Source organism: Ursus maritimus, unplaced genomic scaffold, assembly GCF_017311325.1.
Source record: "Ursus maritimus isolate PB19 unplaced genomic scaffold, ASM1731132v1 scaffold_19, whole genome shotgun sequence".
NCBI classification, from domain to species: Eukaryota; Metazoa; Chordata; class Mammalia; order Carnivora; family Ursidae; genus Ursus; species Ursus maritimus.
Window position 1 is genome coordinate 43,072,885 of NW_024424341.1, and position 27,207 is coordinate 43,100,091.

General features: G+C 45.9%; 2 protein-coding genes across 4 annotated transcripts; one reads left to right on the forward strand and one right to left on the reverse strand.

Annotated features, from left to right (window-relative positions):
* The first annotated feature begins 6,138 nt into the window (after window positions 1-6,138).
* LOC103677218 (zinc finger protein 584) lies at window positions 6,139-21,114 on the forward strand. 3 transcript variants are annotated; one of them, XR_572337.2, is made up of 5 exons: window positions 6,139-6,598; window positions 7,488-7,614; window positions 14,939-15,061; window positions 15,685-17,236; window positions 21,012-21,114. XR_572337.2 is itself a non-coding variant. In XM_008706459.2 (4 exons), the coding sequence occupies exons 1-4, from the start codon at window positions 6,560-6,562 to the stop codon at window positions 16,689-16,691; spliced, it is 1,296 nt and encodes a 431-aa protein (XP_008704681.1). In that variant the 5' UTR covers window positions 6,139-6,559; the 3' UTR covers window positions 16,692-17,541. The 3 variants fall into 3 exon arrangements, 2 of the variants coding, with proteins under 2 accessions (XP_008704681.1, XP_008704682.1); XM_008706459.2 differs by lacking the exon at window positions 21,012-21,114 and having other exon boundaries at window positions 15,685-17,541; XM_008706460.2 differs by lacking the exons at window positions 7,488-7,614; window positions 21,012-21,114 and having other exon boundaries at window positions 6,140-6,598; window positions 15,685-17,541.
* Window positions 20,982-27,180, reverse strand: ZNF132 (zinc finger protein 132). The gene is made up of 4 exons (XM_008706461.2): window positions 27,051-27,180; window positions 26,808-26,848; window positions 24,269-24,437; window positions 20,982-23,454 (listed from the first exon to the last, which is right to left on the reverse strand). The coding sequence occupies exons 2-4, from the start codon at window positions 26,820-26,822 to the stop codon at window positions 21,524-21,526; spliced, it is 2,115 nt and encodes a 704-aa protein (XP_008704683.1). The 5' UTR covers window positions 26,823-26,848; window positions 27,051-27,180; the 3' UTR covers window positions 20,982-21,523.
* Between the last annotated feature and the right edge of the window lie 27 nt (window positions 27,181-27,207).

Below are 27,207 nucleotides of genomic sequence, written 5' to 3' on the forward strand. Positions count from 1 at the left end.
TAGTCTCATGGATTACCATGGAAAAATCTGTTTTTGGGAGGGAAGGGCAGCAAAGCAGGGTTTAATGAGCGATAGTGAAGCTTGTTGAATGATAGAGGACAAAGCTCCCAATGAGGGCGGGCCCCAGAGGGTTGCCCTACAATGGAAAAGTCTTGAGGTCATCTTAGAATTCTGCCTACCACTTTTTTTTTTTTAAGATTTTATTTATTCATTTGAGAGAAACAGAGAGAGCACGAGCATGGGGTGAGATGTAGAGGGAGAAGCAGACTCCCCGCTTAGCCAGGAACCTGATGTGGGGCTCAATCCCAGGACCCAGAGATCATGACCCGAGCTGAAAGCAGACGCTTAACCATTTGAGCCACCCAGGCGCCCCTGCCTACCATGCTTTTAAAAGGGCAAAAGATCTGGACACCTCAGCAAAGAAGATACACAGGCGGCAAATAAGCATAATAAAATATGCTCAAGCAATATTGTATGCCCTTAGGGAATTGCAAGTTAAAACAATATCATTACATATGTATTAGAATAGCTAAAATCCAAAATACAACAGGAGGAACCAGAACTCTCATTCACTGCTGGGGAGAATGCAAAATGGTACAGCCACTTTGGAAGAGTTTGATAGTTTCTTGCAAAGTTAAATATAGTCCTACTATATGATCCAGCAATCACACTCCTAGGAATTTACCCAAATGTGCTGAAAACTTACAACCACACACAAAAAAAGGCACACAAATGTTTGTAATTGCTCAGAACTGGAATCAACTCAGATGTTCTTCCATAGGAAAATGGATAAAGAAACTGGCACATCCCTACAATGGACTATTATTCAGCAATCAAAAGAACTGAGTTGTCAAGCCACAAAAAGGCCTGGAGGATTCTTAAATGCATATTGCTAAGTGAAAAAGTCGGTGTGGAAAAGGCACCCACCATACAATTCCAACTTTATGACATTCTGGGAAAGGCAAGACTTAGAGACAATAAAATCGTGGTTGATGGGGACTTGGGGGAGGGAGGGATGAATAGGTGAAGCACAGGGGTTTTTTCGTGCAGCAAAACTATTCTATATGATACTGTAATGACTGACATGTGACATTATGTATTTGTCAAAACCCAAATTGTGTTCAACTCTAATGTAAACTATAGACTTTAGTTAGTAATAATGTATCAATATGGGTTCATCAATATAACAAATATACCACACTAAAGATGTTAATAGTAGGGGAAACTGTACGGAGAGACCAGGAATATGGGAACTCTGTACTATCAGCTCAATTTTCCATAAACCTAGAACGTAGTGCTCTAAAAGTAATGTATATTAATAAAAACTAGAGTAATATTGGTATATAGATGTCAGAAATTTAAAAAGTGAGCCAGACTAGAAACAGTCACTGGGAAAATCCTGTGATTTTCATGTGCAGTTCATACTGGGCTACTTGGAGTACAGCTGGCCAGTTTCAGGCAGTGTCTGTTCAAATCTAAAACAAGGTTCTTCCGTGACAGGCTCAAGGAGAGTCATACAATGAACTTGAGAGCTGCACTGTTTTGAGGGAAAAGTGTCTAGCAATAGGGCACTACTGGAAATAATTAGGGTATCTCCATTAAAAAATGTTGGCGTTGAACATGATTACATTTATAATCAGCAAATATGGGGCGCCTGGGTGGCTCAGTCGTTGAGCGTCTGCCTTTGGCTCGAGTCATGGTCTTAGGGTCCTGGGATCGAGCCCTGCATCGGGATCCCTGCTCAGCGGGAAGCCTGCTTCTCCCTCCCCCCCCACCGCTGGTGTTCCCTCTCTTGCTGTGTCTTTCTCTGTCCAATAAATAAATAAAATCTTAAAAAAATAATCAGCAAATATACTAATAAACATTCTTTAATAAGCAGAAAACATCATGTGCTTGTTAAAGAATGGACAGAGTCCTGGGGCGCCTGGGTGGCTCAGTCATTAAGCATCTGCCTTTGGCTCAGGGCGTGATCCCAGGGTTCTGGGGTCGAGTCCCACATCAGGCTCCTCCGCTGGGAGCCTGCTTCTTCCTCTTCCACCCCCACCCCCCGCTTGTGTTCCCTCTTTCGCTGGCTGTCTCTCTCTCTCTGTCAAATAAATAAATAAAATCTTAAAAAAAAAAAAAAAGAATGGACAGAGTCCCAGCTGAGGCTTTTATCTCAGTGACCTGGATGTCCCACTCTCTCTTCCCTGCTCCTGATGAGCAGGGACTTGGGGTTGTCTCCTTGTCCAATGTCAACCAACCCAAGAAGTACTAAAGGCTGAAAACATGTGATCCCAAACAATGATGTGAATCTACATGAAAAAACAAAAAGCACCAGTAATTATGTATAAGAAAGTATACATACTGTTTCTTTTTTTTAACTTATTGTAAAAGCAAGTGTACAAAACCATTTACATAACTGTACTGTTTGACCTATAACAAACAGAAATATATTTGCCATTAGCAGCACGGTGGAAGTGGGTGGACATAACTATATTGGCTTAAGGAAATGACTACAGAGAGTATCTCAAATTCAATACATGGGTATATTTATTTGTCCAACCTCATCTAATTTTGCACTTGAAATGAGTGCATTCTGTTATACATAAGTCACACACTAATAAAGTTGACTAAAATTCCGGTTAGAAAATGGGCAAAAACTTGAGCAGATATTTCATTAAGGAAAATATATGGAGAGCAAATATATACATGAAAAGATGTTCAATAACTATTGCTAGTGGGGATGTAAAATGGTGCAACTACTCTGGAAAACAGTTTGGCAGTTTAGCATCCACTTACTGTACAACTCTACAATTGTAACCCTGGGCATTTATCACCTCCTTGACACTCACAACAATGAAAACTCATGTCCACACAAATATGAAAACAGGTTCATAGAAAACTGAATTCAAATGTTCATGGCAGTGTTATTTGTAATATCTAACAATGATAATAATAATAATAATGTAGACAGCCCAAATGGCCTTCAATAGGTGAATGGTTAAACAAACTGTGGTAGATCCAGATAATGCGATACTAGTCAGCAATGAAAAGGAACAAGCTATTGATAACACACACCTTGGATGGATCTCAAAGGCATTATGCTGAGTGATAAAAGCCCACGGTATCGCCCATCTATGCTATAGGATTCCCTTTACGTGACATTTGTGAGATGGCACAGTTATAGCGATGGAAGACAGATCAGTGGTGGTCAGGATTAGGAGAGGGTACGACCTAAGTGTTAGTTACAAGTTTCTTTTTGAAATGGAACAGCTCTGTATCAGACTGTGGTGGTGGTGGTAACAGGAATCTACACGTGTGATACAATTTCACAGAACCACATAAAGAGTATATGTGAAAATTGGTGTATTCTGAACAAGGTCTGTAGCTGAGTTAAAAGTATTGTGTTAGTACTGTTTTCCTGGTTTTGACATGTACTGTGGTTATGTAGAACATTATCATTGAGGGAAGCTGGATGAAGTCTACATGGGAGCACTTTTGCCACTTCTTTCAAACTACTTCAAAATAAAAAGTATTTTAGGGGTGCCTGGGTGGCTCAGTTGGTTAAGTGTCTGCCTTCAACTCAGTCATGATCTCGGAGTCCTGCGATCGAGCCCCATGTCAGGCTCCCTGCTCAGCGGGGAGTCTACTTCTCCCTCTACCCCTCACCCCTCCCCCCGCTCATGCTCTCTCAAATATAAATGAATAAAATCTTTAAAAATAAATAAATAATTTAAAAAATTCCTTGAATGTGTATGTCCAATTGAAAGGGGAAACATAAATAAAGGCACTATGAAATTAAAGGACTATCTATTAGAATGGCTAGCAGAAGGTAAACACACATACTACCCTGCTTTCAAAAGGGATAGGCACACAATTTCTGCAGGGTACACAAGGACTCTCACCAGCATTGCGATTGTCATAAGACCCTCACAGACACTGCTGGGCTTCTGTGGGAGTGGTGGGGTAAGAGGACACAGCCACCTCTCTGTAGGGTCATCAGTCTCATCTGTCAGCCTAGAAAGTGTACTTTGATAAGGGAGCACATCATAAAATACAGGCAGGACTCTTGCCCAAGGGACGTATTCTTTTTTTAAATTAGAAAAAATTTTTTTAAAGACTTTATTCATTTGTTTGAGAGAGAGAGAGAGAGCATAAGCAGAGGGGAGAGGGAGAAGCAGGCTCCCCACCGAGCAGGGAGCCCAATGTGGGGGCTTGATCCCGAGACCCTGGGACCACAACCCAAGCCGAAGGGAGATCCCCAACTGACTGAGCCACCCAGGCAACCCCCCAGGGATGTATTCTTACATGCCACACCATTCACAACGGGAGAGAGGAAAGAATAATTCCCTCTGGACTACAGAGAGAAGGGTCTACACTGTTTCAAATTCACTGCATAAAATGTGATCCTAGTAATTCTTCTGTATCTCATACTTTCCTATCCACACACTTCAAACTTGCATCAAATTTAACCACTATGTCCTGCTAGATGCAAAATGGTACACAGAGGCAGGGGGGTCAGAACTTAGGGAGTCAGGCTGAGCCGAGTTTGTACCTGGGCTCGCATGAGACTGTGGGTACAATGCCTCCCCTCTCTATGTCCATTTCCTTATGTATAAAATAGGGAAATTATAATTTCAGGCTGTGGTGAGTGGGAATATCACATTGGGCTGCCGGCAGTGAAAGCTCAGAATCACCACTCAGGCCCTGTATGGCTGTGTGGACACTCCTACCTTCAGTCACACTCCACAGCCCTTCAGGGAGGGTCAGAGGGAGAAGCCGACTCTCCTGCTGAGCAGGGAACCCAACACAGGCTCTCTTCCAGGACCCTGGGATCATGACTTGAGCAGAAGGCAGACTGAACCCCTTGGTAGAATGTGTGGGGGTTGCTCACAGCAGCCTGGGAGAGGAGGTAGCATGGCCTGGGCCAGAGCTCCAGGACCAACAGCAGTTTTCAAGGGGAACATGGCATAAGCCGAGAAAACAAGTTTTCTAGTTGTGGGCGTGAGGAAGCCAGTGGCCTGACCCAGAGAAGCCAGCAGTGCAAAGTTCTCAAGCATCACCCTGGGGTAGGCTTCTCTGGGACTCGTCTAAGTGCTCTGTTCTTCCTAGGAGCTCAGTACCACATCCTCCAGGAGGCATGCGTCTGAATTCAGTGCAAGACATCCAGGAGCTGGTTTCTTCTCCTGCCAGCCTCCTATCTGGATGTGCCCAGGACCCTTCTCCCCGACATCAACAACACGCTCACCCTCCTCCACAAGGCCGCCTACTAGAGTCGGCACCATGGCTTGACACGGGGCAGGCTACCAGCCTACTGTCCTGTGACCATGTGCCACACCCATCCCCAGAACCCCAGACCTGCCTGAGTCCAGTGGCCCGGGCACCGAAGACTCAACACTTCTAAAATCCAACTGCTGATTTCCCCCAACACCGCCCCCCTCCTGCCAATGTCCCCTGGCCGCTGGTCCCCAGCTGCTCATTGAACTCGGAGAATCTCCCCCCCCCCTTTTTAAAAAAAGATTTTATTTATTTATTTATTTTGACAGAGAGATAGAGCCAGAGAGTATAAGCGGGGGGCGGGGGCGCGATGGCAGAGGGAGAGGGAGAAGCAGGCTCCCCGCTGAGCAGGGAGCCCGCGGGGCTCTATCCCACGACCTCGGGATCACGGCTCGAGCGGAAGGCAGACGCTGCACTGATGGAGCCGCCCAGACGGCCGCAGTAACCCATCCTTGAAGCCCCACTTCTTTTTTAAGCACCAAACTAACCTAACCTGCGCTCATTTGCGTGGAGGGGGAACGACGGGCTTTGACCGAGGGGAGGCCCGAAGGTGTCACCTCTCTACGGCCTGGGACGCCAGGGCTCGGGACACTTGGTGCGCTCCCGGCGCGAACACAGCGTACGGCTCGCTCACCCCTTCCCTACTCCGGTTTCCTCCGCCCAGAAGAGCCTCTCAGACTCCGCCCTCCACGCAGCCTCGCTGGCCGTCCCCCGGGTGTCGCTCTGAGGGAAGAGTCCCGCGCCGGAAGTCCCTCCTCCACCCGCGCGGCTCTTCAAACGTTCCTGTCCTGGGCCGTCACTGGCTACAGCGGCACGAGCGCCCAGCAGGGCCCTCCCCGTCGCCTTGGGAACGAGCAAGCGGCACCGCGAGGGGCGCTGGGAAATGAGGTCCTAAAGGGACGCGGGGGCTAAGTCAGTGAAGCAGCTGAGGCGGCGGGATTTCCGGCGTTGCCCTCGAGGTGCTCTTTTTGCCGCTGTGGGTCGGGACGCGTACTTCGAGAGCTGCGCGGCGGGCCGACTTCTTTTAGAGGCCGCACCGCGGAGGACAGGGGCGGGGAGCCCGTCGCGCCTGTGCACGCTCCGTGACTCCCGGGAATGACCCCTTTTCCTGAGACTCGGCGTTGCCCACTGCGGAGCCGGCGCGGGAGGGTCTGAGCCTCCCACAGGCGGCTCCCTGGGTTTGGGCACATTTAGACCTAGCTTCGAAGGTTCCACGGTCGGCCGGAGGTTCCTGCGCCCAAGGAGGGGGGCAGGTACGGAGTTCAGCTGAACAGGCCGAAATTCGGCGCCGGCCGGGGCCATGCTCCGCCCACAGCTTGTGATGGCCGAGGAGGCGCTGGTGAGTGGAAGGTGCGCCGGGCTTTGACAACCCCGATCCCCACCCGGTGGGTCCGGCTTCTGAAGGAGCTCAGGAGAAGTGGGGAGGGCTGTGGCAGGTGAGGGGACAGCCTAGACAAAGGCGGAGGTGGAAGAGGGCCAGGGGTCCCCGAGGTCCGTGTGTGGTCTGGTGAGCTGAGGGTTGAAGCTAGGAACAGGTCTGGGTGGGGAGGTCTTCAGTGCAGAGCGGGGGGATGCCCTTAGCAATGAACCACGAAGGAGTGGGGTTCGACTGGGGTAGGATGGGATTGTGGTTGCTCTCAGTGGTGTCACTCTGAAGACACCATGTGCAGAATGAGCATGTGGGGGAGTCCAGGTGAGTTGCCAATGGGGTGAACCGGTGAGATTGTGCTGGGGGTGTGGAGCTGTAACATGCTGTGGTACAAAGGCTTATGTGCATGTCAGGCAGGAGGGCAAACTGGAAGGGCTGGGACCAGGTACTGAGTGGGACCCAAGAGACAAGGGTGAGCATAGGTTTGGTTGCCTCTGGGAGGTGATCTCTGGGCATAGAGGGAATTGGCTGACAGGAGGTAGGGTGGGCCCTGTGTGTCTGGCTGGTACACAGATGGCATCTCTCTGGTCACCAGCCTGTTGTTGCTGTGGGCAGGATGCAGAGTCCAAGAGTAAACTGGCAATCCTCTGAGGTATGGGTCGTAGGAGGAGGGAGGTAGAGGGTATGCCTGGGGTGGAAATGGGGGTTTGGGGCTCAAAGGGAAAGATGATGTCAGTGAGACGTATGGCAGGACCCTGAGACACTGATCAAGGGCCTGGATGTGTTCCCCTGTCCATGTTTTGGTTGGCTTTTCTGCCCACTATTGACCCCTAAGCCTCAGTTGAATCAATCATTACAGGGCTTGGTGACCTTTGAGGATGTGGCTGTGTATTTCTCCCGGGAGGAATGGGGGCTCCTTAATCTGACCCAGAGAAGCCTGTACCGGGATGTGATGCTAGAGAACTTTGCACTTATTGGCTCGCTGGGTAAGTCTCGCACTCTTCCCTGGCAGGCTGACCACCTCTCCCTTTTCCCCTTAGGAAGGTGTGTTCATCCCAAAGCCCCACCACAGAGGCTGCTTCCTTCCCAGGTTCCCTGTGGTTGGTGCTGTGAGTACTGGCATTGGGCTGTGTGTTCTTCCTCTGCCTCCTTCTTAGCAGCCTTGTTAGCAGCCTCAACAGCAGGAGGTGGGTACAGGTATTTACAGTTTGCCTGACGAATTCCACTCAGCTGCCTCTCTCAGTGACTCTGCTGAAGTCATGGCCCCTCTGTGCTCTGGGTGTCACCTTCCTTCAAAGGAGATTTTATAGGGCTCTCCCTGGGCCAAACTTGAGCCATGAATTCGAATCAGTAGATCAATTTGGGGAGGATTGCCATCTTAGTATCTTTCAATTCATGAACATGAGATATCTTTCCATTTATTTAGTCTTATTTAACTTCTTTCAGCAGTGGTTTGTAGTTTTCAATGTACAAGTGTAAATTTATTCCTAGGGATTTTATTCCTTCTGATGCAATTTTAAGTGGAATTGTTTTCTTAATTTCATTTTAGATTGTTCAGTGCTAGTAAAAAGAAATACAAATTTTTGTATACTGATTTTGTGTCCTGTAGTCTTGCTAAACTCATTTATTAGTTCTAATAGTTTTTAAGTCATATTTCATTTTTTAAAAATTATTATTAACGTGTAATGTATTATTTGTTTCAGGGGAACAGGCCTGTGATTCATCAGTCCTACACAATACACAGCGCTCACCACAACACATACCCTCCCCAATGTCCATCACCCAGCCACCCCATCCCTCCCACCCCCCCTCCACTCCAGCAACCCTCAGTTTGTTTCCTGAGATTAAGAGTCTTATGGTTTGTCTCCCTCTGTGGTTTCTTCTTGTTTCATTTTTTCCTCTCTTCTCCTATGATCCTCTGCCTTATTTCTCAAATTCCACATATCAGTGAGATCGTATGATAATTGTCTTTCTTTGATTCACTTATTTCGTTTAGCATAATACCCTCTAGTTCCATCCACGTTGTTGCAAGTGGTAAGATTTCATTTTCTTTGATGGCTGCATAATATTCCATTGTATATATACACCACATCTTCTTTATCCATTCATCTGTCAATGGACATCTGGGTTCTTTCCATAGTTTGGCTATTGTGGACATTGCTGCTATAAACATTGGGGTGCAGGTGCCCCATTGGATCACTACATTTGTATCTTTGGGGTAAATACACAGTAGTGCAATTGCTGAGTCTTAGGGTAGTTCTATTTTCAACTTTTTGAAGAACCTCCATACTGTTTTCCAGAGTTGCATTCCCACCAACGGTGTAAGAGGGTCCCCCTTTCTCCACATCCTCTCCAACATTTGTTGTTCCCTGTCTTAATTTTAGCATTCTGACTGGTGTGAGTTCATATCTCATTGTGGTTTTGATTTGTATTTCTCTGATGCCGAGTGATGTTGAGCACTTTTTCATGTGTCAGTTGGTCATTTGTATGTCTTCTTTGCAGTAATGTCTGTTCATGTCTTCTGCCCATTTCTTGATTGGATTATTTGTTCCTGGGGTGTTGAGTTTGATAAGTTCTTTATAGATTTGGGATACTAGCCCTTTATCTGATACGTCATTTGCAAATATCTTCTCCCATTCTGTCAGTTGTCTTTCAGTTTTGTTGACTGTTTCCTTTGCTGTGCCAAAGCTTTTTATCTTGTTGAAGTCCCAGTAGTTCATTTTTGCCCTTGCTTCCCTTGTCTTTGGCAATGTGTCCAGGAAGAAGTTGCTGTGGCTGAGGTTGAAGAGGTTGCTGCCTGTGTTCTCCTGAAGGATTTTGATGGATTCCTGTCTCACATTTAGGTCTTTCATCCATTTTGTGTCTATTTTTGTGTATGGTGTAAGGAAATGGTCCAGTTTCATTTTTCTGCATGTGGCTGTCCAATTTTCCCAACACCATTTGTTGAAGAGACTGTCTTTTTTTCCATTGTATATTCTTTCCTGCTTTGTCGAAGATTAGTTGACCATAGAGTTGAGAGTCCATTTCTGAGTTCTCTGTTCTGTTCCATTGATCTATGTACCTGTTTTTGTACCAGTACCATACTGTCTTGATGATGACAGCTTTGTAATAGAGCTTGAAGTCCGGAATTGTGATGCCATCAGTTTTAGTTTTCTTTTTCAACATTCCTCTGGCTATTCTGGGTCTTTTCTGGTTCCATACAAATTTTAGGATTATTTGCTCCAGCTCTGTGAAAAAAGTTGATGGTATTTTGATAGGGATTGCATTGAATGTGTAGATTGCTCTAAGTGGCATAGATATTTTCACAATATTCTTCCAATTCATGAGCATGGGACGTTTTTCCATTTCTTTCCATTTCCATTTCTTTGTGTCTTCCTTAATTTCTTTCATGAGTATTCTATAGTTTTATGAGTACAGATCCTTTGCCTCTTTGATTAGATTTATTCCTAGGTTTTTGGTGCAATTGTAAATGGATCGACTCCTTAATTTCGCTTTCTTTCGTCTCGTTGTTGGTGTATAGAAATGCAGCTGATCTCTGTGCATTGATTTTATATCCTGCCACTTTACTGAATTCCCGTATGAGTTCTAGCAGTTTTGGGGTGGAGTCTTTTGGGTTTTCCACATAAAGTATCATAACATCTGCGGAGAGTGAGAGTTTTGACTTCTTCTTTTCCGATTCGGGTGCCTTTTATTTCTTTTTGTTGTCTGATTGCTGAGGCTAGGACTTCTAGTACTATCTTGAACAGCAGTGGTGAGTGGGAACATCCCTGCCATGTTCCTGACGTTAGGGGGAAAGCTCTGTTTTTTCCCATTGAGAATGATATTTGCTGTGGGTTTTTCATAGGTGGCTTTTATGATATTGAGGTACATACCCCCATCCTTACACTGTGAAGAGTTTTAATCAAGAAAGGATGCTGTACTTTGTCAAATGCTTTTTCTGCATCTATTGAGAGGCTTATATGGTTCTTGTGCTTTCTTTTATTAATGTAGTGTTTCACATTGATTGATTTGTGGATGTTGAACCAACCGTGCAGCCCAGGAATAAATCCCACTTCATCGTGGTGAATAATCCTTTTAATGTACCATTGGATCCTATTGGCTAGTATTTTGTTGAGAATTTTTGCATCCATGTTCATCAGGAATATTGGTCTGTAACTCTCCTTTTTGGTGGGGTCTTTTTCTGGTTTTGGGATCAAGGTAATGCTGGCTTCATAAAATGAGTTTGGAAGTTTTCCTAACGTTTCTGTTTTTTGAAATAGTTTCAGAAGAATAGGTATTAATTCTCCTTTAAATGTTTGGTAGAATTCCCCTGGGAAGCCATCTGGCCCTGTACTCTTGTTTGTTGGGAGATTTTTTTATTACTGCTTCAATTTCCTTGCTGGTTATAGGTCTGTTCACGTTTTCTATATCTTCCTGTTTCAGTTTTGGTAGTTTATACGGCTCTAGGACTGCATCCATTTCTTCCAGATTGTCTAATTTGTTGGCATATAGTTGCTCATAATATGTTCTTATAATTGTATTTCTTCAGTGTTGGTTGTGATCTCTCCTCTTTCATTCAGGATTTTATTTATTTGGGTCCGTTCTATTTTCTTTTTGATAAGTCTGGCCAGGGATTTATCAATCTTATTCTTTCAAAGAACCAGATCCTAGTTTTTTTTTATCTGTTCTGTTTTTTTCGTTTTGATTTCATTGATTTCTGCTCTGATCTGTATTATTTCTCTTCTCCCGCTGGGTTTAGGCTTTATTTGCTGTTCTTTCTCCAGTTCCTTTAGGTGTAGGGTTAGGTTGTGTATTTGAGACCTTTGTTTCTTGAGAAAGGCTTGTATTGCTATATACTTCCCTCTTAGGACCACCTTTGCTGCATCCTAAAGATTTTGAACAGTTTGTGTTTTCATTTTCATTTGTTTCTGTGAATTTTTTAAATTCTTCTGTAATTTCCTGGTTGACCCATTCATTCTTTAGTAGGATGCTTTTTAGCTTCCATGTATTTGAGTTCTTTCCAACTTTCCTCTTGTGATTGAGTTCGAGTTTCAAAGCATTGTGGTCTGAAAATATGCAGGGAATGATCCCAGTCTTTTGGTATCGGTTGAGACCTGATTTGTGACCCAGGTTGTGATCTATTCTGGAGAATGTTCCATGTGCGCTAGAGAAGAATGTGTATTCTGTAGCTTTGGGATGGGTAGTTCTTTTTTTTTTTTTAAGATTTTTTTATTTATTCGACAGAGAGACAGCCAGCCAGAGAGGGAACACAAGCAGGGGGAGTGGGAGAGGAAGAAGCAGGCTCATAGCGGAAGAGTCTGATGTGGGGCTCGATCCCAGAATGCCGGGATCACGCCCTGAGCCGAAGGCAGACGCTTAACTGCTGTGCCACCCAGGCGCCCCGGGATGGGTAGTTCTAATAGTTTTGTTTTATTTGTGGACTCCTTGGTATTTTTCATACATATGACATCATGTCATCTGCAAATACAGATACTTTTACCTCTTCCTTTGCTTAACTGACCTGGCTTGAACCTCCAGTACTTACTGAATAGAATTGGTGAGAGTAGACATCCTTGTCTTCTTCCCAATCTTATGAGAAAAGCATTTAGTCTTTCACAAATAAGTATGATGTTAGCTGTAGGTTTTTTGCAGCTGCCCTTTACAGGTGAGGAAGTTCCCTTCTTTTCTTAGTTTGTTGAGTGCATTAATCATGAAAGATCATTAGATTTTGTCTAGTGCTTTCTCATATCTATTGAAATGGTCATGTGATTTTTTTTCATCCTCTATTCTATTAACACAGAATATTACAGTAATTGGTTTTCATATGTTCAACCTTGCATTACTAGGACAAATTCCACTCTGTCATAGCTTATAACCCTTTATGTATTTCTGGATTTGGTTTACTGGTATTTTGTTGAGTTTTGTATCTATATTCATAAGAGTTATTAATGTATAGTTTTCTCATAGTGTCTTTGTTTGGATTGAGCATACGGGTAATTTTGGCCTCAATGGATTAATTGGGAAAAGTTCCCTTTTCTTCTTTTTTCTGGAAGAGCATGTGAAGTATTTGTGCTAATTCTTATTTCAGTGTTAATATTTATCAGTGAAGCCCTCTGGGCCTAACCTTTTTTTTTTTTTCCCCCACCCCTGTGGGGAAGTTTGTTTTGTTTGTTTGTTTTTAAGTATAATTAGACTTTCTATTTCTTCTTGAGTCAGTTTTGGTAGTTTGTGTCTTTTTTAGGAATTTGTCCATTTTATCACAGGTACCTAATTTGTGGGGGTATAATACAGTTATTAGTAGTATCTCCTTACAGTCCTTTCTGTTTTGTAATGTTGATAGTGATGTCTCCTTTTTCATTCCCGTTTTTAATAAATTGATTCTTCGATTTTTTCTTGTCAGTCTAGGTAGCAGTTTTTCAATATTTTTGAACTTTTCAAAGATCCTAATTTTGGTTTTATTGATTCTGTTTTTCTAATCTTTATTTCATTAATCTCTGCTCATTATTTCCTTCCTTTTGCTAGCTTTGCGATTAGTTGCTTTTCTTTTTCCTGTTTCTTGAGGACTAGGCTGTTGGTTTGAGATCTTTTTAAATATGGGAGCTGTGACATAATAAATATATATTTTGTCTTTGTCCCTAATTCCTAGCACAGCTCCTAAAATACTTGAAATCCCTGAAGTGATAAGAGTGTCTTTTGTGTGCTAATGGAATGACTGGTGGCTGGAAGCTCCTAGAAAGCTTCAGGATAGGAGCTGGCATGATAGGGAAGTTGGATTTTGAGCTTCCCCCACCCGCATCCTTCCAGTCCCCAACTTTGGCTTCTGGGGAGAGTAGAGGGGCTGGAGACTGAACCAATCACAATTGGCCAATGATTTAACTAATTATACATCATAATGAAATCTCCATAGAAACTCCTAAATAACAGGGTTCAGAGAGCTTCAGGTTGCTGGGAAAGTGGTGCCACTGGAGGGCACGGATGCCCCTTATCCTCTGCTTCCTCACCCTCCCCCCATCTCCACTCGTGGCATACTTTGCCCTTTGCATCTCTTCTGTTGGGCTGTTCCTGAGTTGTATACTTTATAATAATCTAGTAATACTAAGTAAACTCTTTTCCTGAATTCTGTGAGCCATTATAGCAAATTATTGAACTTGAGAAGGGATCAATAATTGTGGGAATCCCTGATTTATAGCCAGTCGGTCAGAAGAATGGGAGTCTGGAACTTCCAACTGTTATCTGAAGTAGGGGCAGTCTTGTGGGACTGAGCCCTTAACCTGCGGGATCTGATGCCGATTCCAGGTGGTTAGTATCAGAATTTAATTGAATTCCTTGGATACCACGTTGGTGTCTGAGAGTTGGAGAAGTGGTGTGGAAAACCCGCCCTACACCTTACCCACATTTGGTGTCAGAAGTGTTATGAGTAGGGGCACTGGCGTGGCTCAGTCAGTTAAGCATTTGCCTTTGGCTCAGGTCATGATCCCTGGGGTCCTGGGATCCAGCCTCACGTCAGGCTCCCTGCTCAGCGTGGAGTCTGCCTCTCCCTCTGCCCCACTTCTGCTGTCTCAAATAAACAAAATCTTTAAAAAAAAAAAACAAGAAAAAGCACGTCATGAGTAAAACAGGATGGAGATGTTTATGGCTCTGATTTTCCCTCTAAGAACTGCTATGTCCCGTTACTTTTGGTGTTTGTTTTCATTTTCATTCATCTCAAAGTGCTTTGTAGTTTTCTTTGTGGTTATTTAGGAGTGTTTTATTTAAATTCCATACATTTGTGAATTTCCCAAATTTCTTTCTGTTGTTGATTTCTATTTTAATTCCTTTGTGGTCAGAGAACATACTTTGTGTGATTTCAGTCCTCTGAAATCTATTGAGACCTGTTTTATGACCTAGCAAGTGGTCTGTTCTGGAGATTGTTAATGTGCATGTGAGAACGTGAGAGTACGTATCCTGCTGTTGTTCTGTGGCAGGCTCTATAGATGTCCGTTAAGTCTAGTTGATTTCTAGTGTTATTCAAGTGCTATATGCTTGTTTGTTTTCTTCCTAGTGGTTCTGTCCATTATTGAAAGTTAGAAGGTGAAGTCTCCAACGATTATTGTTTGTCTGTTTTTTTACTTCAGTTATGTCAGTTTACCTTCATGTAAGGTTCATTCAAAATAAATTGTGGTAAAACACAACATGGGGTCTACTTGCTTAACAAATTTTTAAATGTGCAGACAAGGTTTGTTTTCTTATAGTCCATTTCCTTCATGGTTGGCATGATGACATGAGCTTCCTATGGGGGGGATAGGCAAGCCTTGGCTTGGGCTGGCCTCTTACTACCTTTCTCTCTCCTAGGATTTGCACCTTCAAGGTCCCATGTGGTTGCCCAGCTGGACAGTGAAGAAGAGCTCTGGGTGCCCAGTATGGTGGACTTGACTATGGGCAGCAGAGCTGAGGCCAGGAGGGGTCCTGGTCCTGGTGAGTAGGGCTGGGCAATGCCTTGGTTTCAGTGATGGGCTACACAGCATGCTGGCTATCTGTGTGCACTGGCATTTTGGTGCTGAGGCCAGTGACCACACACTATTCCCACCTTTCCTCTCCCTTCTGGACACACTTGTGTGATCTTGCCATCCCTACCATGACTCTCAGGACCTAGGCGACCCACCTCCCTGGCCTCTGTGCCAGTGTAGAGCTGTCCACTGGTGACTTGAGATGTGTACAGTACATACCCTTAAATAATACTTGAACACCAGCTACTCTGTTACAGTTGCCTTTTCATTGGAGCAAACACATCCTCTTCACAGTGCTACCTGTCGCCAGCGGCTGAGGCCCTGCTTGAAACCATTGCAAGGAGTGACTTGAAGATCCCACCTCTTCTCCCTGCACTGCTCCCATCTTGTGTCCTCGTCCCTGCTGAGGTCTTTTGTATTCTGTGATTTGGCAGAGCCCTGTTCTTCTGGGCCAGCCCTTTCTCACCAAGACTTTTCCTAGCAACCTCCTGGCAATTTTGCAGACTTTTTGGTATGTCTGACATGTGTTTGTGATGAAGGTGCCTCCTCCCTCTAATCTAGCTCTCAGTAACTGGCTTTTCTCTGTTTCAGGTTGTCCATGTAGACTGGAGGATGAGGAAGCCTCTCCAGAGCAGATGAAGAGCTACAGAATCTACGTACCAGAGAGGCCCTTTCTGTGTGGGGAGTCTGGGAAGGACGTCCCTGCTGCCTTAGGCCTGCTCCAGCACCAGGCCACCCACAGCAAGGAGCAGCTACACAAGAACAGCAAGCATGGGGAGGCCTTCCAGCCCAGCTCCAGTTGCCAGCAGCAGCAGGAACTCCACGCCACACAGAAGGCCTTCAAGTGCAGTGACTGTGGGAAAGCCTTCCTGAAGGCTTTTGCACTCCTCGACCATCTGATAACTCACCCCAAAGAGAGACCCTTTAGATGCCTGAAAGGTGGAAATGCCCCCAAGGAGAAATCCACCCATGTTAATTACCAGAAAATTCACTCTGGAGAAACATGCCATGTGTGTAATGAGTGTGGAAAGGTCTTCAGTTATCCATCTAAACTGAGGAAGCACCAGAAGGTTCACACGGGCATCAAACCTTTCAAGTGTGATGAGTGTGGCAAAACCTTCAACCGCAAAGATGCACTTGTTCTGCACCAGAGAATTCACACTGGAGAAAGGCCTTATGAGTGCAGCGAATGTGGGAAAGCCTTCAGTGTTCTGTCTACTCTCATTCGGCACCGGAAAGTTCACATTGGAGAAAGGCCCTATGAGTGCAGGGAATGTGGGAAGTTCTTTAAATACAACCATAGCTTCATTCTTCACCAGAGAGTTCACACTGGAGAAAGGCCTTATGAGTGCAAGCAATGTGGGAAAACTTATGTGACCCGCTCTGGCCTGTATCAGCACTGGAAAGTTCACACTGGAGAACGGCCCTATGAGTGCAGCCTGTGTGGGAAGACCTTCACCACCAGGTCCTACCGCAATCGGCACCAGCAGTTCCACACTGAAGAGAGATCCTATGAATGTACAGAATGTGGGAAAGCCTTCAAACATAGTTCTACCCTCCTTCAGCACAAGAAAGTCCACACTGGGGAAAGGCTGTAAGAAGACAGGGGATGTTGGAAATCATGTAGCCACGGCTTGTTCAACAGGAAAGGCGTCACTCCAGAAAGCAGATTGAGGAGAGTAGCCATTTGAAAGCTAAACCTGGCATACCCCAACATGTGCCCTGTGTTGGCAGGTGTGTAGGAAGCATCAGGAGCTAGGTTGCACTCTGACCTGCCTTGGCTGTTGGCAGTCGAAGTCACTGCTGGTTTCTGTGATGGAAGCCATCCCACCTCCACCACCTGGCAGGTGCCCAAGGTGTACATGAGTCATCTCAACGTGCTCTGGAATGGCAGACGTCCTTAGTCCCCACTCCATATAGGAAAGAATCATGAGTGGTGGAGCCAAGAATGCGCCTCCCCCCGCCCAACTGGTTTGGCTATGTCTGTGACCAGGCTCTGGTCAAGAGTAGCTGAGCTGCGTCTACTGGGGGCTTCCAGAGAAGGTTAATCATTTCCATGGACACGGATGACACGACACATGGTACCTGTCATGGATGTATCCACCCCTGGAACTGACTGTCTCACACTTCCCTGGAATGTATGGTAATAAAAGATTTATTGTTTAAGCCACCTTTAATATTGGGGGTTCTGATCACTGGTGTGCAGGGATTGAGAACAAATCTGGGCTCATGAAGAGACAGACTGGCTTCTGTGGTGAGGGGTCCCTGACTTTTGTTGCCTTACTGGGGATAGCAGGATGTTCACCTCATGGTCATTAACCCCTGTCCTAAGATGAAGACCCTGCAGTCCTGGGATGTGGCCAGTGCTCCTGGTGTCTGTGCACACCATGGCCTTCATTGTTTTTGCTGCCAAGGGAGAGAAGTGGTTGAATGAACATATGCATCCATATTCTCTGTTTTGTGGGGTCTTTTGATTTTAAGAATTTTGGAAACTAATTTCCCAAAAGGTCAATTTATAGCAGTTCAGCAAAACTTATGTGCTGTTTGTAGATGTGTCCCTGGTCCAAAAATTATGCTTCCTGTCAAGAAGAGAATGTTAACTTGGAGGCATGTTTAGAGAGAGAACTGTGACCCTAGACTTGCTTTGAGCCACAGTGCTCAGCCAGTACCATGTGTTGGGGCTGGAAACCACTGCTGCCTTCTCTGACTCGGGTGATTCTTCTCCCCGATCCCCCAACCCCCCAATGGAGGGAGAGGTGATGACCACACAGAGTAGAAACCCAGTCAGGCTTAAAAAGTCAGGGAACTTGGGGTGCCTGGGTGGCTCATTTGGTTAAGTGTCTGACTATGTATATTTGCTTATTTAGACATTTCATATAAAAGGAATCACACAGTATATGTTTTTCCGTGAATGGCTTTCTCTTAGCATAATATATTCGAGGTTCATCTGTGTTGTAGCACATATCAGGACTTCATTCGCTTTTATGGCCAAATAATATTCTAATGTGTAGATATACCACAGTTTATTTCCAAATGTGTTTTCCAAAATGGCAGCACTGTTTTATATTTCCACAGCAGTGTATGAGTATTCCAATTTTTCTACTTCCTTATCAAAACTTATTATTGTCTGTTTTCCCATAGATACCTTAGTGGGTGTGAAGTGAAGTCACTGTAGTTTTGATTTGTGTTTCTTTAATGACTAACGATGTTGAGCAACTTTCATGTGCTTATTGGCCGTGTGTGTGTGTGTGTGTGTGTGTGTGTGTGTGTGTAGCAGAGGCCTGGCATCAGGCCAAAGTTTCAAGCATCAACGAGAAGAGAGAAACTGATACCAACTTGGAGAGAAAATGCAGCAGAATTGGAGGAGTGGCAAGTGGGGAAAGTTTGAGTAGACAGTGTCCCTCATGGGGGAGGTCACAGGCAAAGGTCCAAGTGCAGGGAAGCACTGTTGGGTGGAGCTCAGAGAACTCTCATTAGCGAGGGCAGAATGCGCAGTGTCAGTATACAGACTGCATCAAAAACCTGCAGGCACTTGCCTGCTGGACTGAGTGAGCTGAAAGTGTTGGAACTACTGAGCCCCACAAAGGCTAGTATCCAGGACAGCTCAAAGGTCAGAGTCGTGAGACCTTTGCCTGGAGTGTTCTGGCATCACTGGCAAACATCTTCCTTCCCCAACAGACTGGTTGCTGTGTACTGAGCCCCAGTGGGAGACCAGGCCTGTTCAAGGAAAGCACAGAAGGTTCTTCACCCATGAGCTGGGGGCCATTTAATGAGATCTAACCCGTCATCCACACAGTGTAGAAAGGATTGAGCTGTGATGACCAGTGTCTATCCTACCCCCATTGGCTTAGAAGGCTTGTTCCTCATGTGGCTCAGTTGGCCTTTAACTCTAATCCCACATGACTCTTCCCTGTTGGTAAAAGACAATTATTACATCCAGGAAGGAAGGCCTGAGCAGGGTGGGGGATTCCCCCAAACATCTCATTGTGCTAGGGAATACTTGAGCAGCCCTGCCGTAATCTTTGATGACTGCAAGCCTGTCGGGTTCTGCCTCTAATGTGGCTATCACTCCTTGTCTCCTCTGGGCTTTTGGGAAAAGTCACCCTGAGAACGGAGAGCAGTAGCACTGCCTTTCCATTCACTATGCAGTGTGCATGGACACTGCACACCAAAGCCTCTCATGTCAGAAAATTCTTGGTTTTTCTTCTCCCAGGTCTCCTGGAAGGGCCCAGGGGAACATATATAGTCCACCCACAGGTTTTGGTAAAGTGCTTTTGTACTATACAAAATGTTTTAGGAAATGGCTTCTAACATAAGATCAAAAGCCACATAAAAATCTGAATATCTTGTTCTTCCCAGAAAGCCAAGAGATCTCGGAAACCCATATTAATTCCACCATGTTGTCTCCCCACCATTAAAAAGGACAGGTATCTTTGGTCGCTACCAGAAATGGAGTAATGAACGCCATGGCTATGTGATTCTCTAAGAACTCTGGCTACTCACATAAACCATTCTCCAGACCATAAGCTCTATCGTCTTGATGAGGTTCCTGTGTGGTGATAGCCATGAGGCAAACAGCCAGGGAGAATACAGGACTTCATAAAACATTCATCTGGATTTCCATTATGGGTGATATATAGGTCTGCAGGTCTTGAGAAGTTCTTCACTCTTACCTCACTTGGCCATAGTCATCTGGAAGGGTTTTTTTTTTTCTTTATAAAGATTTTATTTATAAGTAATCTCTACATCCAACATGGGGCTCAAACAACCCCGAGATCAAGAGTTACATGCTCTACCAGCTGAGCCAGCCAGGCGCCCCAATCTGGAACTTTTTGATGTACCTTTAGAACACCCAAGTTCCCTCTAGTTTAGCAGTCTGCTCCAAACCCAGTGTTTCTGTACTAACAATGGCTCCCAAATCACCCCTGTAGATCTCAGATTAAGTTATACTTGCCCCATCCTTTGTGGGGCTCAGTAGTTCTAACACTTACACAGCTGATGGAGAACGGTGGTGCTCCTTGGTCCCCAGTGGCAGTGCTGTAATTTACTACTCTCCCCAACTCCCTATTCACATCCATTGTTTTTCTATCCACATACAGTATCCACTGGGCCTCTACTGGCCTCCTAGGGTCATATCTCCTTATTAGGAACCAGAAGACAGCTTCTCCTCAGATGGGGAAACCAGACATCTCTCTAGGAACTAGGGACCTGCCTCCTAATCTAACACACCATTCTAATGTTGCAGACTAGCATCCTCCTTCTTCAGGAGCTCTCGGCCTTCAGGTAACTCTGAAACATATGCCACTATGTTCACTTTATGAGCCCTTCAGTTTTTCCCAGTCCTTCAGATGCACTGTAAAGTAAGCCATAATAGAACACAGAGCAACTCCCTATGTTCCTTCTATACCCCGAGGCAGATGTTGGGTGCCCTGTCTCAGCCATCCCTCACTCTACCCACTTTTTTTTCAATCTACCCCATCAAAACCCCCAAGATTAAAGGTGATGTGAGGGGTGCCTGGGTGGTTCAGTTGGTTAAGCATCTGCCTTCAGCTCAGGTCATGATCCCAGGGTCCTGGGATCTAGCCCCACATTAGGCTCTCTGCTCAGTGGAGAGCCTGCTTCTCCGTCCTCCTCTGCCTGCCACACCCCCTGCTTGTGTACTCTCTCTGTGTCAAGTAAATATATAAAATCTAAAAATAAATAAATAAAAATAAAGGTAACTTGATGGGAGCACCTGGGTAGCTCACTTAGTTAAGCATCTGTTGATTTCAGCTCATGTCATGATCTCAGGGTTGTGATTTTGAGCCCTGGGTCTGCTTAGAATTCTCTCTCCCCCCTCTTCCCCTTCCATCCCTCTCTTAAAAAAAAAAAAACAAAAAACAAAAAACTTGATTACTAAGGTCTTTATTATCATGCAGAACAGAGAAGACCAAGATAAGTGGTTCCAGGGAAGGGTGATGTGTGGACTCACTGGACACATAACTGGGGTTACATGCAGACATGACAACATCCATGAGGAATGTGCATCTTTCTGAGAAGCCCGAACTGGACATCCCTTGAGGCCCCTCGACCAGCATGGGGTAAGTTCAGTTCCTAACTCTTCCAGAAGCAATGGGAATGAAGTCATTCTAGTGGGCCCAGGACATTCCTGTTTCCCTCCAGGAAAGGGGAAGGGAGGCACAGGGAGCTGTTTTCTCCCTGCATGTGTAGATGACTGCTGCAAATATTTGGATCCAGGCAGGCTGGAAAGGGGTTTATGCTCCAAAGGGAAGAGAGCTCAGCCCTGGGCTGCTCAGAAAGGGCAGAGTACCTTCTGAAGCCTTCTCCACACTAGTGGTACATGCAGGTAACTTCTTTGTTGGTATTCTGCTGCATGAAGTTTGACTTGGCTGAAGATCTTCTCAGAAGGACCATCTCCATAAGGCTCCATTCAGTTATGAATCCTTTTATGCTGAGCAAGATTGCAGAGGCGGCTGAAGATTTTCCCACAGTGGCCACACTCATAAGTCCTTTCTCTAGTATGAACTATCTGGTGTCGAACAAGTGTAGATCTTTCACTAAAGGCTTTCCCACATTGGCTGCACTCATAGGGCCTTTCCTGCGTGTGAACTCTTTGGTGACGAACCAGGTGAGAGTTATTGCTGAAGGCTCTCCCACATTCACTGCATTCATAAGGCCTTTCTCCAGTGTGAACTCTCCAGTGATAAATGAGGCTGGACTTTCGGCTAAAGAATTTCCCACATTTGCTGCACTCATAAGGCCTTTCTCCAGTGTGAACTTTCTGATGTTTAATGAGAATGGAGTTCTGGCTAAAGAATTTCCCACATTCACTGCACTCATAAGGCCTTTCTCTTGTGTGAACTCTCCAGTGCTCAATGAGAGTGGAACTGTGAGCAAAGGCTTTCCCACATTCACTGCACTCATAAGGCCTTTCCCCAGTGTGAATTCTCCAGTGCTGAATCAGGCTGGAGCTGCGGCTGAAGGCCTTTCTACATTCACTGCATTCATAAGGCCTTTGCCCAGTATGCACTTTCTGGTGCTGAATGAGGGTAGAGCTATTGCTGAAGGCTTTCCCACATTCGGTGCACTCAAAAGGCCGTTCTCCAGTATGAACTTTCTGATGTCGAAGGAGGTGGGAGCTTTGGCTGAAGTCTCTTCCACATTCACTGCACTCAAAAGGCCGTTCTCCAGTATGAACTTTCTGGTGCTGAGCAAGGTTGGAGTTATTGTTAAAAGCTCTTCCACACTCACTGCACTCATAAGGCCTTTCTCCAGTGTGAACTCTCCAGTGCTGAATGAGGGCAGAGCTGCGGCTGAAGGCTTTACCACATTGATTGCACTCATAAGGTCTCACTTGAGTGTGAACTTTCTGATGTCGAAGGAAATTGGAGCTTTGGCTGAAGGCTCTTCCACATTTGCTGCACTCAAAAGGCCTTTCTCCAGTGTGAACTTTCTCATGCCGAGTGAGGTGTGACCTGTTATTAAAGGCTTTTCCACATTCACTGCACTCATAAGGCCTTTCTCCTGTGTGAATTCTCTGGTGATGAACAAGTGTGAGTTTGTGGTTGAAGGTCTTCCCACAATCACTGCACTCATAATGTTTTACTCCGGTGTGAAATTTCTGGTGCTTCCTCAGTTTAGAAGGGTGACTGAAGGTCTTCCCACATGCTTTACACACATGACATGTTTCTCGATCATGATATTTTTGGTGATTAACAAGGGTTGATTTCTCCTCTAAGGAATTTCCAACTGTTGGGCATCTAAATGGTGTCTCTTTAGAGTGAGTTCTCAGGTGGCTGAGGAGGGTGGAGGTCTTCTGAAAGGCTTTTCCACAGTTGCTGCACTTAAAGAGTTTCTGTGTAGTATGGACTTCTGGGAGCTGCTCAAGATTAGAGCTGTGTGAAAAGGTCTCCCTGCACTCTGTGGTCCTTTGTGGCTTTCTGCTGCTGTCAATGGCTGAGTGCTGGAAGAAGTCATGGCTGTCCAAGGCATCCTTACCACCTTCCCCACAAGTGAAGGGCTTCTCTGATAGGTGGACTGTAAGATTTTCCACAAATGAGTCCTTGTCCTTGTCCCATCTGAAGGGCTTTTCTCCACTGAGCTCCTTCTGGTGCTGGTGAAGGTTTGCACTGAACCAAAATTCTCTACCACATGTTCCACATGTGTAGAGGGTCTCCTCAGGATATGTTCCTTGATGTTCATCCAGGTGCAAAATATCTTTCAAGAATGGGCCACACATATCACAGGTGTCAGCCTTCTGGGTGGAAGGATTTGCACTGGGGATCCTGACCTGTGACATCCCTTCTACAGAAGTATTCTGCTTGGAATGGTCCCCCTCATCTTCCACTCCATGCCAACAACCTGAAAGCAGAGAAGTTTCTGGCAAACTGAGGGTTCCACTTAGTAGAAAGGGTGACTTCGTTAGAAATGTGTGACTGACATATACAGGAGTGGGTCCAAGGGATGGTGACAAGCCATCCGGCCCAGAATAAGAGTGAAGAGCCTACTGTGCAGGACAGGGCCTAGACAAGCTACAGAACAAAGAAGGCCTTACTAGAGGCAAGGACAAAGAGGAGGACAAATGGCCAATAAGCACATGAAAAGTTGCTCAACATCAATAGTCATTAAAGAAACACAAATCAAAACTACAGTGAGATACCACTTCACACTCACTAAGGTATCTATGGGAAAACAGACAATAATAAGTTTTGATAAGGAAGTAGAAAACTTGGAATACTCATACACTGCTGTGGAAATATAAAACGGTGCTGCCAATTTGGAAAACACTTTGGCAATTCCATTTCTAGTCATCTACCCAAAAGAAATTAAAACATACTTATGCAAAAACTTGGACTTGAATGTTCATAGCAACATTTTTTGTAACACCCAAAAAAAGTGGAAACAAGACAAATGCCCAATCAACTGATGAATGAATAAATAAACTGTGGTATATCTACACAATAGAATATTATTTGGCCATAAAAATGAAGTCCTGATATGTGTTACAACATGGATGAACCTCAAATATATTATGCTAAGTGAAAGCCATTCACAGAAAAACATACACTGTGTGATTCCTTTTATATGAAATGTCTACATAAGCAAATATACATAGTCATAAAGTATATTAGCAGTTGCCTAAGGCTGAGGGAGAAGGGATGAGGGATGACGTTACCAAGTGAGGTCATGAGCTCAAAGTTCTCCAGCATCACATTGTGGTACAGGTGCCTCTGGCTTGCATCAAGAAGCCCCCACTCCTCCTTGGAAAAGTACACGGCCACATCTTCAAAGGTCACTGGGCTCCGCAATGACGAGAGAACTAAGCCAGGAGGCCAATGGAAGGACTGAAAAACAAACAAAATAGTTAAATGGACTCATCCAGGCCCTTCACCTATGACTCGGACTTCTGCCACATCTACCACTGGCATCTCCTCTTCTTGTGACCCCCTCAGTCCATCCTTCCCTCACTCACCTGCAGCTCCTCCTCCTCCTCGGGCCCCCACCTCAGAGGAGATAAGAGGCCCTGGCACCACTGGTGTCCCTCTCTCCTTGTAGTCCCACTGGCCACTGTATCCAGGCCAACACAATCCAGAGGAACAAAAAGGTGGACAGACAGATGCTGTCTGAGCTCTGGGCTGGCCAAGAACCCCTCCCCCCACTAAACAAGCTCTCTTGTGTTGTGTCTCTTGTCTCTCGAGATCACACCTTCCAAGCATAAAAAAATTCAGACTCTCTTTTCTCCCTTAAGCCTCTAGTACCAGGGCCCTGAGCACACTGGTTCAGATTCCCTTACTTTGTACGTGACGCTCTTTGGACTACACCATCATCATATCTACACACATACCCCACCCCCACCCCAATCCCTGTCCACACCACAGGACATCTCCCTGGTCCCTATATCCCACCATACACATAGCACACCCAACGAAGGCAACCAGGATCCAACACTGAGCCTGGCTTGCCCCACATCTCCAAAACCATGACTGCCAGAAACAGCCATCACTTCTAGTTAATGCCTCCCCTCCTAGCCCTGTGCTTCAGCCTTCAGTTCCCCAGAACCATGAGTAGATCTTAAACACCCCTACTCTCTTCCACCTCTGTCCTTGTACATGCTGTCCCCTCACCAGTCATAGCTGTTCTCACTCTTCCTAACAGAGAAATCCCAGACCTACTGCCCCCCACCCTTGGCTTGGGGACTCTTAGCTTAGACTGACCCTTTCTGCCCCTGATTATTCTCCAGCCTGACACCCACTGCCCCCCACCCCCAGGCCCCAAGGAGGATGGCCACAAAAACCTGGTGAGCTGTAGAGAGGTAAACCAGTCTCACCTCAGGCCTCACTGTCATTCTACCTCTGTTACTTTCATGCTTCATTTTTGCATCCCAGGTCTAGTCTCTGGTCAGAGGCTTGGTCACCATTCTGGTCAACCCACAGCCACACATAATGTCCACACACAAGTCTTCATCCCTTGGATGTCTCCAGGCTGGGCTTTTATATAAAGCATACTTGGTACCTCAATTTGGGAGTCTGCAGGATACCTCAAATACAATATGGCCAAAACCCAACTCTTTATCTTCCCTCTGATACCAACTCACACTAACTTCCACAACTGAAAAACCTATCTGGGTCAACCCTCATATCTCACTATCTCACAGCAGGAGATCTAGCCCACCCTAGTTAAAAAGTTCAAGAGCCAAAATTGTTTCTCCTAGTTCCACGTTTGGTCCAAAAGCACACACACCTAAACTACTGCAGTCACTCAATGGAAGACCGTGTGGTCTTCCTGCCTTCAGCCTCACCTCCACTGCCCCCTGACCAAATCTGTTCTCCACTCAGCATCCAGAGGGAGCTTATTAAGACCTAAGTCAGATCACCTCCCTTTTCTGCTCTAAACTTTCCACACTCCCACCACACTCAGAATACAGTCCCAACTCCTCAGCTTGCCATTCCAGGTCAATACCGGTCCCCCTGCTATGTGCACCAGACAAAATACAGACCTGCAGTTCCCTGAACACTTTCATCTTATACTCTCCAAGAAATTTGCACATGCTGGTCCCTGTGCCTGGGACACCCTTCCAGACCTTATCCCATAGGATTCCAGAAATGTGAATGTTAGGGGGAGGTCATCAAGAGGATGTGACTGCCAGTTGACCCATGCATGAGCTGAACCTGGGCAATGGGAGGCTTTTCATCACCTCCGGTCCTTGGAATGCGTATTCTTCCCCACTCCCAGAAATTCCCCCAGGGACATAGCCTTGAGATTGTGATGTGGTGCTGAAGCCATGTGGATGGTATACATGACTGAACCAAAAGGTCTCTATACTGTATAAACTTAAGATAAAGTGGGCTGATGTGGAGGTCTACTCTTCTTGTGGCTGTCCAAGGCAAGCTTGCTATGTACCTGTCCTTGCTTATTAAACCAGCCACCTACTAATCTGCAGTGACCTGCCTCTTTCTTCACTCTCTCCCTGCCCTCCACCTACGGGTTTGGTGTCAGATTATACCAGGAAAGCTCCTGAGGAGGTTGCCAACTAACAGGGAACCCCTCCATATTACCTCCGGCCTGGATTCCGGATGCTAGGAAAAGTGAATCTCTGGGCTCCAGACCCAAGTGTAGGTGAAAAGTTCAGGACACCACTATTCTCTGTACAGGGGCTCCAGGATCAGGAGGACAGGGATCCCAGCGGGTGAGGGGCTGGCGCACCCTCCACTCACCTGCCCCGGGTCCATCAGCGACGCTGCTTGGCCTGGTCAGTCTGTGGGTTGGGCGGGACCGTGCGAGGCGGCGACAGGGACAAGCAATGAGGACTCATTCAAACCCTTAAACCCCCCACTGCCCGAGGTGACCGCGGGCTGACGGTCGCACTAAAGGCCTTAGTCTTCCCCAGTACGGAATACACCCAAGGACCTGGGAGCCTGGGGGCCGTGGGACAAAGACGGAGTGTGGGGCCTCGTTACCTCCGTTCTACATCCGGCGAAACCACGGCTCAGGAAGGAGGGGCCATTAGCGGAGGGGTAAAAGTGCGTGCAGTGGTGCGGTGACGGTCCCGGCACTTCCCGTCCCGCATCTCTGGTCCCAGCGGCCACCTGCCAAGCAACCCACCAACCACGAAGT

Coding starts and splice junctions, on each gene's coding strand:
- LOC103677218 (XM_008706459.2), top strand. CDS start 6,560: ATGCTCCGCCCACAGCTTGTGATGGCCGAGGAGGCGCTG. Junction 6,599..7,487: donor TGATGGCCGAGGAGGCGCTG/GTGAGTGGAAGG, acceptor CAATCATTACAG/GGCTTGGTGACCTTTGAGGA. Junction 15,062..15,684: donor CAGGAGGGGTCCTGGTCCTG/GTGAGTAGGGCT, acceptor TCTCTGTTTCAG/GTTGTCCATGTAGACTGGAG.
- ZNF132 (XM_008706461.2), bottom strand. Junction 23,455..24,268: donor TGAGCTCATGACCTCACTTG/GTAACGTCATCC, acceptor CTCTGCTTTCAG/GTTGTTGGCATGGAGTGGAA.